We start from the raw sequence: 17,965 nt of genomic DNA, 5'->3' as shown, positions 1-17,965 counted from the left end.
TTGGCATCCTTATTTTCTCCTAACATATAAATGAAATATAATAAAACTATTTAATTAAACAGCTCATTTTGCCTGCACTGGACCTTTGAAATAGCTATCTAATTAGTCCAATCTATTGATATTTTTCCATAATCCTGCACATGTTTACTTTTCAAAGCAACATTTATTTCCCTTTAAACAGTACTATTGGATCTGTTCTCATTATCCTTTTTTAGGCAGTGTATTCTAAATCAGAGCAGCTTGGAGCATAAAATAGAATTTTCATCTCTTTAGTTCTTTTGCCAATCATCTTAATATGTCCTTTGTAAACCAATACCCCTGCCAAAGGAAATAATTTTTCCTCATTTACTTAATCAAAATCTTGACAATTTGTAACATCTCTCTGAATTGTCCTGTTAACTTTTTCTGATTCACGGAGAATAATTTTGTCTTCTGTTATTTCACTACATAACTCAATTCTCTCAACTTTGATATCATTTAAATCAATTAACTGTGTACTCTTTCTGCATCCTTCACATTGTTCCTAAAACATCACCAGAACTGAATGAAGCACCACGGCTGAAGCCTTATAAGTGATTTGTAGAGACTTTTTACAGCTTTCTTGTTATTGTTGCAGTGCCTTCATTTCTAAATCCCCTGACTGTCATTTTTTTGTTTCTTTATAGCAATTTCCAATTGTCCTGTGACATTTAAAAATCTGTTTGTTGCAACCTCTTTAAAGTTTCAGCTACAGTTCTAGGTCAGATACTCATTTCTAATTTACAATGTGCTTAATTAGTGAAATCAATTGACTTTTTACTCCCGATATTTTATCAGAATTTCTAATTCTTGTCTTTGTGCATTAGGCAAACTAAGGTCACTGATAAGACCAGTGAGCCTGACCTCGGTGTGGGCAAGTTGTTGGAGGGGAATCCTGAGGGACAGGATGTACATGTATTTGGAAAGATACGGACTGATTAGGGATAGTCAACATAGCTTTGTGCATGGGAAATCATGTCTCACAAACTTGATTGCATTTTTTGAAGAAGTAACAAAGAGGATTGATGAGGGCAGAGCAGTAGATGTGATCTATCTGGACTTCAGTAAGGCGTTCAACAAGGTTCCCCATGGGAGACTGATTAGTAAGGTTCGATCTCATGGAATACAGTGAGAACTAGCCGTTTGGATATAGAACTGGCTCAAAGGTAGAAGACAGAAGGTGGTTGTGGAGGATTGTTTTTCAGACTGGAGACCTGTGACCAGTGGAGTGCCACAAGGATCGGTGCTGGGTCGTATACTTTTCGTCATTTACATAAATGATTTTGGTGCGAGCATAAGAGGTATAGTCAGTAAGTTTGCAGATGACACCAAAATTGGAGATGTAGTGGACAGCAAAGAAGGTTACCTCAGATTACAACAGGATCTTGACCAGATGGGCCAATGGGCTAAGAAGTGGCAGATGGAGTTTAATTCAGATAAATGCGAGGTGCTGCATTTTGGGGAAAGCAAATCTTAGCAGGACTTATACACTTAATGGTAAGGACCTAGGGGGTGTTGCTGATCAAAGAGTTCTTGGAGTGCAGGTTCATAGCTCCTTGAAAGTGGAGTCGCAGGTAGATAGGATAGTGAAGAAGATGTTTGGTGTGCTTTCCTTTATTAGTCAGAGTATTGAGTACAGGAGTTGGGAGGTCATGTTGCAGCTGTACAGGACATTGGTTACGCCATTGTTGGAATATTGCATGCAATTCTGGTATCCTTCGTGTTGGAAAGATGTTGTGAAATTTGAAAGGGTTCAGAAAAGATTTACAAGGATGTTGCCAGAGTTGGAGGTTTTGAGCTATAGGGAGAGGTTTAACAGGCTGGGGCTGTTTTCCCTGAAGCGACGGATGTTGAGGGATATCCTTATAGAGGTTTACAAAATTATGAGGGGCATGGATAGGGTAAATAGGCAAAGTATTTTCCCTGGGGTCAGGGAGTCCAGAACTAGAGGGCATAGGTTTAGGGTGAGGGGGAAAGATATAAAACAGACCTAAGGGGCAACTTTTTCACACAGAGGGTGGTACGGGTATGGAATGAGCTGCCAGAAGAAGTGGTGGAGGCTGGTACAATTGTAACATTTAAGAGGCATCTGGATGGGTATATGAATAGGAAGAGTTTGGAGGAATATGGGCCGGGTGCTGGCAGATGGAACTAGATTGGGTTGGGATATCTGGTCGGTAGGGATGGGTTGGACTGAAGGGTCTGTTTCCTGCTGGATATCTCTATGACTCTATAATTGACACATTGCTTCTGCGTCCGTATCATTTTACAACTTTAATATTGGGTGCAGTTTTCTCTGGGAGGAATGTTTTATTTTGAATTCTGAGAAGGTCATGCTCATTAATGAAAATATGAGAACTAATATGCTTTTCTATGTGCTATCAATGGGCAGCAGGTAGTTAAAATATAGAAGGTCAATGATAGGTCCATGGGTGACGTTAAAAGTAACTATGTGGAAGGCGATAAGAAAACACTATTACAACTGATCCTCTGACAATGATTAGTTAGATTAGAATAAAGCCATAACCCACCCAACTAATCAACAGAGAAAATGCTTTGGAGGACTAAAGTAAAAGGTAAAGTCATCATTTTCCCAAGGATCAGAGAGCTGCTCTCTCCTTAAACAGGGATAATGGTTGGACCTGAAGATCTCCATATCTCAATTGAATGGCAAAGTTGAGACATTCATTCTGTCTCAGCCCAGTACAGGAATTGTTGGCATTACTCTGTATCACAAACCAACCGACTGAGCTAACTAACTAACTAATCAACTGAGCATCAAATGGTGGAATCTTGTTAAGGTGGCAATTGCTTCACCTGCATAAGGCACCCACATTGCCTCTTCTCCGTATAATCCTGCCAAACTACACACCCTGCCAAGGAGTTGAGTCCAGCTGCAGGCTTCCACTTGGAGTCAAGACCCTGGGAAGGAAGCCTCAGCTTCCATGAGCTGTCAACCAATGAGAGACTTTCAGCTGCTTCATTCAGTAGTGCCATAGAGAAGGCTATAGATGTTGCAGGAGAAACAGCCACAGGAGTCCCAGGATCACAGGGATAACTAGGTCACAAGGAAATAATGTGGGCGGAAGGGGATGGTTGTTTCTAATGAACAGGTAAGGCTGTGGTAGATTAGGTTAGTTTAGACTTCCTACAGTCTGGAAACAAGCCCTTCGGCCCAACTAGTCCACATCAACCCTCCGAAGAGTAACCCACCCAAACCCATTCCCCATATTTACCCCTGGCAAATGTACCGAACGCTATGGGCAATTTAGCATTGTTAGCAAGGGCAGGGGCTGCCTCACAATGTACCCCATCCTGTTGTTTCCTCTTTTACTCAAGTGATGATCCTTATCCTGTGAAGGTGATGAATTATTTGGCTGGTGATTGTGCTGTGCATGTTGTACTGCAATAGCCCACTTGTGGGTGTGTTAATGGCCTGGGGTTGGGGGTGTTGGTGAAACGATGCTCTCCAGTGGTGATTAACTATCTACAAAAGCCTTGAATTGCCAGCAGAGAGGCAAAGGTTGACCATGGGATTTCTGCCTAGGACATACCCCTGGAGGGGTTGGGAAGGCTGTGTGGCTCATGTATAGCAAGATACTGCTTAACTACATGCCTCCCTACCTCCAAGCTTGTCACCAGAGGAATTCCACCCAAAGGCTGCCAAGAATCAGTAAATAACTCACACAAATAAGTAACTTTGTGCTTACAATAAGAGCCATCTAGCGTAAGGAGCAAATGTGGAAATCTGATTGGAGGATTATAAAGTTGTAGTGCTAAGGACATTGACTTGGCATCAATAAAATATAATCATGTGCATAGGAATCCCTTAAAATATTCTTTTATTGACAGTTCTAATATATTTCTCACACTGAGCCTTTGAGCATTCATCAGGAAGTGATCCAAGAGGATGATCGTGAGTCCTCAGAGGAAGACAATATGGCTGTGGGTGCCTCATACAAGACTCATGCAGACAATACATCACCACAGACACTCTCACTATGGTGGAAAAGTCCAGGCAAATGGTTTGGATTTTTATCTGGTGACTGACAAGATAGTGAACTAGAATGGATTGTGGAGGAAGTGATAGTGGTGGAGAGTTTGCCTTGGTGATATGATCCAAGTTGTGATCTGGATGGAAATGCTGTTATTTAGAAGTTGTTGAAAAAGATAGGAGCTTCTGGAGCCATGAAAGGGATGCTAAAGGGGGAATGTGGAAGTGAAGATTTGTCTCAAAGCACTTCAAATTCTCATTTGAAAACAGAAATTGCTGCAGAAACTCAGCAGGTCTGGCAGCATGTGTGGAAAGAAAAAAAAATCCTTCTTCAAAACTGGACATGAGGCATTGACGCTGCTTTCTCTCCACAGACCTGCTGAGTTTTTCCAACAGTTTCTGCTTTTGTTTCTGGCTTCCAGCATTCACACTTCTTTGTTTTCTTTTCAAATTCTCATGCACTATCCCCTGTCATCAGAACTAATGTTCCCTCTCAGCATAGCATCAAGAATGTGCTGCATAAGTTGTACACAAGCTGCCCCAAAGAAATATTGAAAGATATTATACATTGTCATGAGCAAGTAGGACATAAGAAGTAATTCACTCCATCTGCCTATTGTCCAGACAGTCAATGCTGCCGCCTTGGAGAAAGTGGAGCAGTCTTTGCTGCACCCTCATGGATTTCAAAACTGAGAGTGCTGGCAGTTAAATCCCCATACCTCTGCCAAATCTGCATAGAAGTGCTGTGAAGAAGATGCTACATAGGACCAATGGTAGACTGGTCATTCCTAATTTTGGCTGTGCTATGTTTGACAACTACTAATAAAGCACAGCCACAAGATTCATTTTGCCCCGGGTCTTGTTACATTAGGTTGCACAAGTCTGTCACCAACTGACATTCCACACTGAGCCACCTCAAGAATTAATGTTCCTGCATGTTGAGGGAACTTGTGCCCTCGCTGACTAGCTTCTTACCATCTACCCATCTCTGCTTAAAAACAAGCCCTGTCACTGTGGAGTTGTAGGTGTCATTGATGTTGTTAATAGTACTGCTGGTTACCTTCGTCCTTGTTTCAGATTGAGTCTAACATGACCGAAGTGTTACGTAACAGGAATTTACAGGTACTCAGCTAATTAGTTCAGCAACTCATTTATTCCAGTTTCAGAAGCCTTTGAATTGGGGACCATAAAAAGAGACCTTCTTCATTTCTGGTGAGGAGTCATCAGACTCAGACCATTAATTCTGTTTTCTCCCACAGATGTTGCCAGGCCTGCTGAGTTTCTCCAGCAAATGCTGTTTGTTTTATTTTGAATGTCTATTGATGTTCTTTGTACGCATTTCCAGAAAGCATTTGCTAAAGTCCCACCAGAGACACTATTAACTAATGTTCTGGATTAGTGGTGCTGGAAAAGCACAGCAGTTCAGACAGCATCCGAGGAGCAGTAAAATCAACATCTTGGGCAAAAGCCCTTCATCAGAAATCGTTCCTGATGAAGGGCTTTTGCTCGAAACATTGATTTTACTGCTCCTCGGATGCTGTCTGAATCGCTGTGCTTTTCCAGCACCACTAATCCAGAATCTGGTTTCCAGCATCTGCAGTCATTGTTTTTACCACTATTAACTAATGTACAAGCCCATGGAATTGAGGACAATTTACTGACATGGCTCAGAATTTGGTTGAGTGGCAGGCAACAGAAAATAGGGATCATGGAATGATCCTTACATTAGCAGGATGTGACCAGTGGTGTCTGACAAGGATCTCTGATTGGCACTCAGTTATTACTAGCATTTATCAGCTGCTTGGATAATGGCATCAGAAGGTCATATATCCAAATTTACCAATGAAACCAACTTAGGCAGCAGATGAAAGCATAAAATTAGAAAGAGATATTATAGAATAGGTAAATGGGCAAAACTGTAACTATTGGAGGTTAATGCAAATAAGTGTGAGGTTTTCAATTTTGGAATGAAAAATTATATGTACTTTCAGGATAATATGAAGTTAAATACATAGATGTCCAAAGAGACTTGGGTCTCGAGGTGCGTAGATTTTGAAAATATCATATCAGAATAAAAATATCAGAAAGCTAACATCCAGACGACTGAAGTACAAGGATGTAGAAGTTATTCTACAGTTTTACGAAACCCTGGTTAAACCCCACTTGGTGTATTGAGAGAAGATCTGGGCACCACACCTTAGCAAGGATATGTTGGCCTAGGAGACAGCACAGTGTAGTTTACAAGAATGATAATGCAACTTCAGGGGTTAAGTAATGAGGAGAAATTATACAAGTTTTACTTAATTGTCTAGAATTTAGAAAGGTCAAAGTCTTAAAAATGTTCACAGGAAAAGACAGGTTTGATAAAGATAAACTATTTCCACTGGTTGGGGGTTCTAGAACTGAAAGCATAGTTTGGAGCTGTCTTTGACAAATGGTAGTAGATGCTAGATCAGTTGTTAATTTTAAATCCAAGACCGATAATTTTTTCATTAAGCAAAGATATTAAGGGATGTGGATATTTTGAGTTAGGATACAGATCAACCGTGAGCTCGATGAATGGTGGAACAGGCTGAAGGAGTGACATAGCCTACTCCTGTATCTATGTTCCTAATTGGCACGAGTGCTGGGCTAATAGATCAACGTTCCAAAGTGCAGATCAGATGTACAAGCCTCAGCTGTGTAGAAATTGTATTAAAATTTTAAATGTATATTCTAGAAGCAGTTATTATAATTCTAAAAGTGAGCTTTCAGCACAAGTAGTGGGGGACAAAAAAGTCATTCACACAAGATAGGATAACAGCTGCGAGGTGTCAGTGCTTATTGACATTTATCCCTATCATGTCTTCATCTCCTTATTTGTTTTCCCTTGTGTGTACAAGGAAACGTAGGAAGCCAGTGGGTCATAGTTAAATTGCACAAACCATGTGAATGTCACACTAATTGTATGATTAACATATTAAAACTGATAATACAGCTGACCCAGGGGTGTTTGCTTGCGATGTTGATTTTGACCATTTGGAGGAAGCTTTCTGACCCGTTTTCAATTTTCCAGGACCTAATCTCTCCACCTACACCCAAAACCACATGTTTTCTTACATGAACATACTGTGAACCCCACCCCCACTCCCCAACCCCATACCTATAATTTTGAATGAGACACATTTCATTGTTCCTATATTGTGATTATTTCACTTTCATAGGTTTGTGCATGTGGATTAGAAGAGTAGAATATTGAAGCATCGCTTATTTGGTATTAAAGAAATTGTGTGGAAGAGAGAAACTGAAACGAGATAAAGGCTGGAGAATATAATTTAGATACAATGTACATGATTACTATCTCAAAGGGGACCAGATAGATATTATTGTTTTGATGACAAATTATTATTTGACAGGTGTCTCAAAGGAGAAGAAAGTTATCATGATCAAATATTCTTACACTTGTTTCAAGGAATAAATGTTTTCAAATCTAACTTTTGTAGATTAATTTTCAAAATCACAATTCAGACCTTATTAGTTTGTACTTTCTAATTAGTTTTCGTTGCTGGGGAATGGAATTATTTAGATTTTTGTTTCAAAGTTGTACCTGTTTCTCGCAAAACTATTAGTTTTAAAAATATCCCTGTGTATCTCCTTACTAATTCTCAGAGTCAAGTATCTCATCCGTAAATTTACTAACTGTAAGTGACCATTAAACAAATATTGGTTACTCACGTCTTACAGTTTTTAGGGTATGAGCTGCTTCTGCAGATGGCTAATTCGAATATATTGCTCTGCACATTTTAATAAATTAATTGCTGAACTATTTTCTAAATCCAGTGTTGTACCAGATTCTGGAGAAGGAGTTCTAAAAAAGACTTACCTTCATGTGAGGAATGCTTAGTTTGAAGGAAGATCTATTAAAAAAAGAAAATGCGTCTGTGATTCATGCCTGACTGTAAGCCGTTAATGAGGTTGGAATGGAATGTGATTTTTTAACTCATTCTATTTTATTTTTTTTTCACAGGTGTACAATTCACCTTTCACACTTTTCACCTCGAGGATCATCATGACTACTTTCTAATCACAGAGAATGGCAGCTTTACTCAGCCATTAGCACGGTTGACTGGCTCAGACCTGCTAGCACCAATTAATGCTGGTCTCTATGGAAATTTCAAGGCTCAGTTACGTTTCATTTCAGACTTTTCAATATCATACGAAGGATTTAATATTACATTTTCAGGTAAGAACACAGGCATATGCAATACTAATTGGTAAAGAAAAGAAGTTTGAGTGTGAAGGTGATCAATCTTATCTTTAACAGAGAGGAGAAATATATTGTAGATCAGAAATTAAAATAGGAAATGCTGAAATGTAGTTAAAGTAGCTAATCTCTTGACCTTTACCAATTTCTCTTTTCAAACTTTTGATTATATTTGGGCTTATTCAGTCAAGTCTGATGAAAGGCTTGACCTGAATAACAAAACATCTCAATTTCACCTCCAAAATGTCAGACATTTCCAGCATTCACTACTGATAGTCACAGAGTCATAGAGATGTACAGCATGGAAACAGACCCTTTGGTCCAACACATCCATGCCATCCAGATATCCCAACCCAATCTAATCCCACCTGCCAGCACCCAGCCCATATCCCTCCAACCCCTTCCTATTCATATACCCAACCCAGCCTTTTAAATGTTGCAATTGTACTAGCTCCTCTTGCAGCTCATTCCACACATGCACCAACCTCTGCTTGACGGTATTGCCCGTTAGGTCTCTTTTATACCTTTCCCCTCTCACCTTAAACCTATGCCTCTAGTTTTGGACTCCCCCACCCCAGGGAAAAGACCTTGTCTATTTACCCTGTCCATGCCCCTCATGATTTTATAAATGCCTATAAGGTCACCCCTCAGTCTCTGACACTCCAGGGAAAACAGCCCTAGCCTATTCAATCTCTCCCTATAGCTCAAATCCTCCAACGCTGACAACATCCTTGTTTAATTAAACTAAATAGTCTAGCTGAAACTTCATCTTGCTTTCTTCTTTTGGTCTATTTTTTTGGTTTCAAATGCTTCTTTACACTTCTCTGTGATAATATTGGCAGAGTACAACTTGGAACCCTGTGAAGACCCAGGAAATCCTACATTTGGCAAACGTATAGGAACATCATTTGGAATTGGTGATTCTCTAACATTTTCCTGTATTCCTGGTTACCGTCTGGAAGGTGCATCCCAGATCACATGTCTTGGAGGTGGCCGTCGTGTGTGGAGTGCACCTCTGCCAAGGTGTGTGGGTACGTGGTCAGCTGCTTTTGTTTGCTTGTACGTGTAGTTATTGTTGGAGTTGGAATTAATGGCATGCAAATAATAATGAAACATTTAGTCACAGTAATGTTCATATTGGCTTTGGTGCAATAGATAATATTGGTATTCGAGTAAAATGAAATTATATCTCCATTCATTATTGCCTTCGGTTTTAAAGTAATTAACAACCTTAGTAATCTATATGACATGCAGGAGTACATCATTGTATGAGTGAATAAGTACTTTCAATACCATGACCCCTCCCTAACTTGAGAATACAATTTTTCCCCATTAGTGAAATAATGTTCTGGAAACAAAATCTTTAGTCTCAGTGCCTCATTATTCTCCCTTCTTTAGTTAATTGTTATTCAATATTCAATGATATGATAATGCTAAAATGAAAATTTATTATATTTGGATAAATAACAGTCAAAACCCAGACAACATAGGGTGTTTAAAAAATCTTAATGTAGAAAATTTAAGGATAACTTTGCAATCTGTGAATTTCCAGAAAGTACACCATAATATCATTTTTCATTCCAAAATTGAAAACTTAACACTTACTTATATTTCCTGTTGGTAAAAATGAATCATTAACCAGCTATTATATTGATAGTACTGCAATCTTATGTTTTCATTCAAGTACAGTATTAATGACCCAGAATAGCACATGCACAATCATGTCTGAGAAAAAAAATCCTTTCTGACTAGAGAGTAACATTCTACTTATTTCGAAAGAAAAACGTTATGTTTGGTTTTTAGTTTAATTATAAAAACAAAATGATTGGAAACTGTAATTAACCATTTTGTATAAATGTCCATTTAAAAAAAAATTCAATTTTAATTTCACTTTTTGTTATTTCTAACCTGAAGACAGTGCAAGTTATTGGAACAGAACAAGAGCAATGAGATATTTTGTCAAAAAGTCTTTATTCATGCATGATCCAGAGTAGCTAGCACAACGAAGCTCCATATAAGTATGTCTAGATGTCAGCTGTGGCTCATCCCTATATCAGAAGATGGTGGGTCAATTTCCAGACCTGTGCTCGAGAACAGAAATCAAGGTTGATATTTCAGTGCAACATAGAGGAGGCACTGCAATGTTCTAGATATTATCTTTTGGATAAGACTTTAAACTAAGTCTATATCTGCCTGGATAACAGAGATAGATGTATCATACTACATGACACTGTTTTGAAGAAGGGCAGAGTAATTATCCCCAGTGTCCTGCTCAGTGTTTATCCCTCAAGCATCATCACTAAAAAAAAACATCTAATTATTATCACCATGCTATTTCATCCTTAAACTGTTTGCAGAATATGAAAGTTTGTCTCTGCTGCCAAATCAAAAACAAAAACAAGATAGATTCCTTGATGGTATTATGCAAGTGAAATGCTTCTATTATTAGTTTTGGTTAGTACTTGGAACTATGACATTATTGTATTTATGGAGACTTGACTGAAAGAGGGACAGGGCTGGCAGTTGAATGTCCCAAAATTGAGATGCTTCAGGTGTGATAGAAGTGGTGGGGGAGTTGCATTACTGGCAAAGGAGTATCTCTGAGGGAGCTTACATCGGAGGACTCATGCAGCGAGGCAGTATGAGTATAACTCAGGAATAGGAAAGGTGAGATCACAATGTTGGGGATATAATACAGGCCTCCTAAAAGCCAGCAGGAGATAGAGGAGAGAATATGGAGACAGATTTTAGAAAGATGTGAACAATGCTGGGTTGTGGTGGGTGATTTTAACTTCCTCTATATTGACTGTGACTCACTTCGTACTGGAGGCTTGGATGGAGTAGAATTTGTAAAGACCATTCAGCAGGGCTTCTTGACACAAAATGTAAATAATGCAACCAGGAAGGGGTTATACTGGAACTGGTTTTAGGAAATGAGCTTGCCAATAGAGTAAGTTTCAGTGGGAGAGCATTTTGGGAGTAGTGACAATAAGAAATGAGTTGCAGTTTAAGGCTAAATCCACATCAGAAATGTGGGAGTATTTCAAACAGCTGTTGATGAGAGTTCAGAAGTGTGAGAATGAAGGACAGGTATGGCAAATTACATGAACCTTGGATGAACAGAAATGGTATGACCTTGGTCAAAAAGAAAATTTAAATATATGCAATGTCTAGGAGGTTGGGAACTTACAAAGCTCTTGAAGCATATAAGGAAAGTAGGAAAGAACTTAAACAAGGAATTAGGAGGGGTAAAAGGTGTCATGAAAAGTCATCAGGAAACAGGATTAAGGAGAATCTCAAGGATTCTTATACACATATAAAAAGCAAGAGGGCAGTCAGAGATGGGGTTGACCACTCAAGGACAAAGAGCAGATCTTTGTGTGGAGCTAGAAGAAGTTGGTGAGGTCCTAAATGAATACTTTATGTCAGTATTCACCAAAGAGAAGGGATTGGTGGGAGATGATCTCAGGGAAGGGAGACTCAAATTTCTAAACCAAGTTACTATTAAAAAGGAAAAGGTGTTGTGCATTGTAAAAAAGAAGCAAGTAGCTAAGTCCCAGGTTCCTGGTGGGATCTCTTCCAGAATATTGAGGGAGGCAAGAGGACAAATTGCTGGAGCATTGACAGACATCTTTGTAGCATCTATAGACACAGGTGAGGTCCCAAAGGAATGGACAGTAGCCATTCATAAAAAGGATAACGGGGATAATCCAGGAAATTGCAGCTCTGTGAACCTCACATCAGTGTGGAGAAATTATTGAAAACGATTCACAGGGGCAAGATCTAAGTGCAGTTAAATGCAAATGGACTTATTAGTGATGGACAACATGGTTTTATGTGGGTGAGGTCATGCCTCATTAACGTAATTCAGTATTTTGAGGAGGTGACAAAGATGTTTGTGGGAAATACGATTGATGTTATCTATGTGGACTTCAGTAAAGCCTTTGACAAGGTCCCTCATGACAGATTGGTACTAAAGGTGAAGTCACATGACATCAGGGGTGAGCTGGCAAGATCGATAATTACCTGGCTTAGTCATAGGTGACAGAGGGTGGAAGGATGCTTTTCAGGATGGTGGGTATAACTCGTGGTGTTCCATCTGGTTCAGTGCTGGGACCTCTGCTGTTCATGGTCAACATAAATGATTTGAAGGAAAACATGGCTGGTCTAATAAGTAACTTTGGAGATCGTGCAAAGATTGGTGGAGTTGCAGGTAGTGAGGAGGATTGTCAGAGGATTTGCAGAATATAGATCAGTTGGAATCATGAGCAGAAAAATGGCAGATGGAGTTAAATCCCGACAAATATGAGGTGATATATTTTGGAAGGTCACATACAGGTGGAAGTTATACAGTGAATGGCAGAACCCTTAGAAGTATTGATATGCAGAGGGATCTGAATGTGCAGGTCCACAGATCACTGAAATTGGCAGTGCAGGTACATAACACTGTAAAAAAGGCCCATGACGTGCTTGTGTTTGGAAGAGGGGCCTATTCCTGAAGAAGGGCTTATGCCTGAAACATCGGATCTCCTGTTCCTTGGATGCTGCCTGACCTGCTGCGCTTTTCCAGCAACACATTTTCAGTTGTGTTTGGAAGTGGCAATCAATATAAGGATAGACAAGTTATGCTGCAGTTTTATAGAACTTTAGTTAGGCTGCAGTTGGAATATTGTGTCCAGTTCTGGTCACCATACTACCAGCAGGATGTGGATGCTTTGGAGATGGTACAGAAAAGGTTTACCCAGGATGGGGGATTTTTGCTCTGAAAGAAAGGTTGAATAAACCAGGTTTGTTTTCACTGGAATGCAAGAGGTGGAGGGACGTCCTGATAAAAGTTTATAAGTTTGTGCAAGGGCCTAACAGGGAAGGCAGATGAACTCAGGGCATGGTTAGGAAAATAGGACTGGGATATCATCGCAATTACAGAAACATGGCTGAAGGATGGGCAGGACTGGCAGCTTAATGTTCCAGGATACAAATGCTACAGGATAGAAAGGGAGACTAGAGAGGAGAGGGAGTGGCATTTTTAATAAGGGATAGCATTACAGCGATGCTGTGGGAGGATATTCCTGGAAATACATCCAGGGAAGTTATTTGGTTGGAACTGAGAAATAAGAAGGGGATGATCACCTTATTTGGATTGTATTTTAGACCCCCTAATAGTCAGAGGGGATTGAGAAACAAACTTGTAAGGAGATCTCAGCCATCTGTAAGAATAATAAGATGATTATGGTACAGGATTTAGCTTTCCAAACATAGACTGGGACTGCCATAGGGGTTTAGATGGAGAGGAATTTGTTAAGTGTGTACAAGACAATTTTCTGATTCAGTATGTGGATGCATCTACTAGAGAAGGTGCAAAATTTGACCTACTCTTGGGAAATACGAGTGCATTCTTAATTGCAGATTTTAAAAAAAATTGAGTTCAAATTCCATAATCAGCTGTGGCAGAATTTGAATCCGCGTCATAAGGATATTTGCTGAGTTTCTGGATGAACAGTCTCACGATAATACCACCAGGCCATCGCTTTCCCTATGATCCCTGTACAGGTTACCTACTTAGCTTTGTGTCATCTGCAAACTTAGCAACAATGTCCTCAATTCCTTCTTCCAGATCATTAATGAATAACGTGAATATTTGTGATGCCAATATGGACCCCTGCAGACCTTCACATCAACAGCTGCTATCCTGAAAAAAAACCCTTTATCTGCATTTTACCATCTGCCAGTTGGCCAATCCTCTATCCATGCCAGTACCTTGCCCCTAATACACATGCAGCACCTTGTCAAAGGTGACTGGGTGCAGTGCATTAACTGCCCTGTGAACTCCACAACCATCTCTTAGCTGCTGAAAGATTCCATAATAAGGCCCTCCAACATGGTGTGGACTTTGAAGGGGAAGAGGAGGAGGAGAAGGTAGCATTCCTTGAAGGAGAGTAATGATGAAGGTGGAGTGGAACAGGAATAAGCAATCTTGCAATCCTACCAGAGGGCTGACTGGAACCTCAAAATGTTGACCAGAATGGAAGAAAAGTTTATGTTGCACTGATTCAGGGATTATGTGCCTGCTGCTGCCTCCTCCTTGAAAGTGGAGTCACAGGTAGATATGATAGTGAAGAAGATGTTTGGTGTGCTTTCCTTTATTGGTCAGAGTATTGAGTACAGGAGTTGGGAAGTCATGTTGCGGCTGTACAGGACATTTATTAGGTCACTTTTGGAATATTGTGCGCAATTCTGGTCTCCTTCCTATCGGAAGGATGTTGTGAAACTTGAAAGGGTTCAGAAAAGATTTGCAAGGATGTTGCCAGAGTTGGAGGATTTTGCTAAAGGGAGAGGTTGAATAGGTTGGGGCTGTTTTCCCTGCAGCATCAGAGGCTGAGGGGTGACTTTATAGAGGTTAATAAAATCATGAGGGGCATGGATAGGATAAACAGATAAAGTCTCTTCCCTGGGATGGGGGAGGCCAGAACTAGAGGGCATAGGCTTACGGTGAGAGAGGAAACTTATAGAAGAGACCTAAAGGGCAATGTTTTCACGCAGAGGGTGGTACGTTTATGGAATGAACTGTCAGAGGAAGTAGTGGAGGCCAATATGATTGCAACATTTAAAAGGCATCTGGATGAGTATTTGAACAGGAAGGGTTTGGAGGGATATGGGCTGGGTACTGACAGGTGGGACTAGATTTGGTTGGAATATGTGGTTGGCTTGGACGCGTTGGACCGAAAGGTTTATTTCCGTGCTGTACATCTCTATGAATCTAACAGCAAGATTGAATAACAGAAATTACTGTTTTTACATGTTAATACAGGGGCTATTGTGGTGCAGTAGTAATGTCCTTGCCTCTGAGATGAGAGGCTCAGTTTCAAGTCAAACCTGTATCATGGATGTGTAATAATATCACTGACCACGTTAATTAGGAAAATACCTTATAACATGCTGACAAGACCAAAAAAAAAGGTTATTTTGAAAGTCAGAAGAGGTCTGAGTAACAGTGTTCATGGGACATGGCACAGAAAGGAAGTTAATTGATAACTACCTTATCATCTCAGAAAAATGGATGATGTCGAAGTGATCTCATTCCAAGATTTAAATGGAGAAATCAATATTTTGGATGCAAGAAGACATTTCCTAGAACATTAACACTGTTTTAACATAATCAATCAGGTACACAACTGAAATAAAACTATGACAATAGGGAACAGAATGGAAAACCTGAAGTTTGAAGTTGGTGACTAGGTCAGTTGCTTTGCAACTGCAATGACCAAGGGTTGATCACATGTCGGTGGTTTTATGTATGGACATCTCTTCTAACATTTTTGGTAGTTTTGCTTGAATTATAGTATGCTTTGTGTAACTACCTTTGGAGGGCAGAGTAGTAATGGCTTTGAATGTGCTTTGAGAATATCTTTTACCCTTTGTAAAGCTTTTGCATTCTGTGTAAATCCTCGTAAATCTCAAGTACAAATCATAAACCTGTGAACTCTGAGAGTCAGGTGAAAATTAAAGGTTTGATGATTAGAAACAAACTTGTGTGATTCCAATTAAGGTGGAAGCATTAGAAATTGGAGGACAGGGTTCTTCTGGTGCAGAGGTCACGTCCCTGCCTATGAGCCAGAACCATGAGTTCAAGTCTGACCTGTTCCAAAGAGGGGGTAACAACATCTCTGAAAATGTTGACTTGAAAATATCTCTGAAAGTGGGGGGAGGATGTCTTGTGATATGGTGGTGATGTCCTTACTTTGGAGCCAGGATTCAAGCCCTAGCTGCTCCAAAGGTGTGTCACAACATCTCAAACAGATTGTTGAAGAAATGTACGAAGTGATGTAATGGTAATGTTATGGAACCTCAGGCCAATGTCCTTGCAATATGAGTAGGAATTGTACAATGGCAGATGGTGAAATTTGAATTCAGGGAAAATCTACAAAGTGGAGACAAGTGCCCTTTTGCTTAGTGGTAATATCCCTGCCTCTGAGTCAGGAGGTCTGAGTCCTTTCAGAGGGGGGACAGAACAGATTTGAGCAAATTTATTAAAAACACATCTTTAAAGTTGAGGGTGGGAGATCATCTGGTACAGTGGTAGTGTCCCTACCTCAGATCCAGCACACCCGAGTTCAAGTCCTACCTAGTCCAAGCATGTACAGTGACGTCTTTAAACAGGTTGTCTTGGAGACTGTCTATGAATGAGGGGTAGTCGTGTAACAGAAAGTTCATGGAAGTTATGTGGCTCTCTTTATTTAGCAACACTCCCTAGGACCTTACCATTAAGTGTATAAGTCCTGCTAAGATTTGCTTTCCTGAACTGCTGAAAGATAAGTATTTTACAAAGGTCTACACACTAACTGTTGCATTCCATCAAGCTTTTCCTAATCAGGCACTATTGAACGGATGACTTAACAGAGCTTTGAAGTGTAGTTGTCTGTTGTGATTATTTACTTTACAGCATTGGGGCTTACAGCTAAAGACTCCGTGGTCTGGAGAATGTTGTTTCCTGTCACAGTCTCGTGGTTGTTATTTATCAGTGAAAAGTAGATGTAGATTTTAGCAGGTTACTTTACTTTAGTTAAGTCTTTGGGTCTTAAAAAAATTACACATTTTATTTGAATGTTTTGCAAGTTGTTGGTCAAGTTACAACAAGCTGCACAACTAAAGTTTGTATTTTTACAGACAAGTAAAAGCATCCGTGAAAAGTCACTTAAATGAACCATCAAGTAATATTACTGACAACGCTTTTTCCACTCATGTCTATTCCTTGGGGACAATCCTATGTGGCTGAGACTGAGTTGGAAGCACATTTCTTATGTGTATGTGCATATGGTTGAGATGTGCAGGACAGTCATCTTCAACAAGCTGACTATGGGGCATTCCGTAGCTGCATCATCAGTATCATTGAAAGGCCACACTTGGTCACAATGGGTAAAAACAATGACTGCAGATGCTGGAAACCAGATTTTGGATTAGTGGTGCTAGAAGAGCACAGCAGTTCAGGAAGCATCGAAGGAGCAGCAAAATCGATGTTTCGGGAAAAAGCCCTTCGCCAGGAATAAAGGCAAAGAGCCTGAAGCCTCTAGCTTATCTCTCCATGCTTCAGGCTCTCTGCCTTTATTCTTGATGAAGGGCTTTTGCCTGAAACGTCAATTTTGCTGCTCCTCGGATGCTGCCTGAACTGCTGTGCTCTTCCAGCACCACTAATCCAAAAACACTTGGTCACAATGCCAGTCCTGGGAGTTGGATTGGAGTAGGTGAGGCTGTCAGTGACGCTGGCCATAATAATGACATGGGAGTAGTGGATCACTCAACACCAATGCACATTGTCCTAGGCCTTTCAAGGTGTGCATGCTGCTCAGAGGATGCCACCAGATGGGATACTACTGGTCACCACCCCATCAATGCGACTGAGTGGTTAATGTGACAGAATGCCAGTATATTGTTTTTGCACTCAATGCACTGCTCTTTATGACTGTCACAGTCATTCATATGTAAAAAATATGGCAGAACATATATCATAGATGGTCTTCCCTTTCTCTGTAGATATATTCAAGCTGTCTTAGTCAATGCCAAGGTTTGGACACTTATTGTTTCAGAAAGATTCCTCAACTCCCCCTCCCCACAAGCAGCCTTGCATGTGACTCCTGGGACTCAGTAACCCCATTCAGCTAATTATGGTTGTGTCTGTCCTCCACAAATTCTGCATTTCTGACCTCTTCAAATAA

At 40.1% G+C, this 17,965-nt stretch overlaps 1 protein-coding gene across 1 annotated transcript in view; it reads left to right on the top strand.

The window, feature by feature from the left end:
* csmd3b (CUB and Sushi multiple domains 3b) overlaps positions 1-17,965 on the top strand; it is a 1,941,594-nt gene that overhangs the window by 1,540,927 nt on the left and 382,702 nt on the right. Inside the window, exons 20-21 of the mRNA XM_060823982.1 lie at positions 8,019-8,234; positions 9,098-9,286. Of these exons, the coding sequence (XP_060679965.1) occupies positions 8,019-8,234; positions 9,098-9,286 (405 nt within the window). The remainder of the gene's footprint in view (positions 1-8,018; positions 8,235-9,097; positions 9,287-17,965) is intronic.

Source organism: Hemiscyllium ocellatum, chromosome 4, assembly GCF_020745735.1.
Source record: "Hemiscyllium ocellatum isolate sHemOce1 chromosome 4, sHemOce1.pat.X.cur, whole genome shotgun sequence".
NCBI lineage: Eukaryota > Metazoa > Chordata > Chondrichthyes > Orectolobiformes > Hemiscylliidae > Hemiscyllium > Hemiscyllium ocellatum.
The sequence above is the reverse complement of the archived record's forward strand: the minus strand, read 5'-3'. Positions and strand labels throughout refer to the sequence as shown.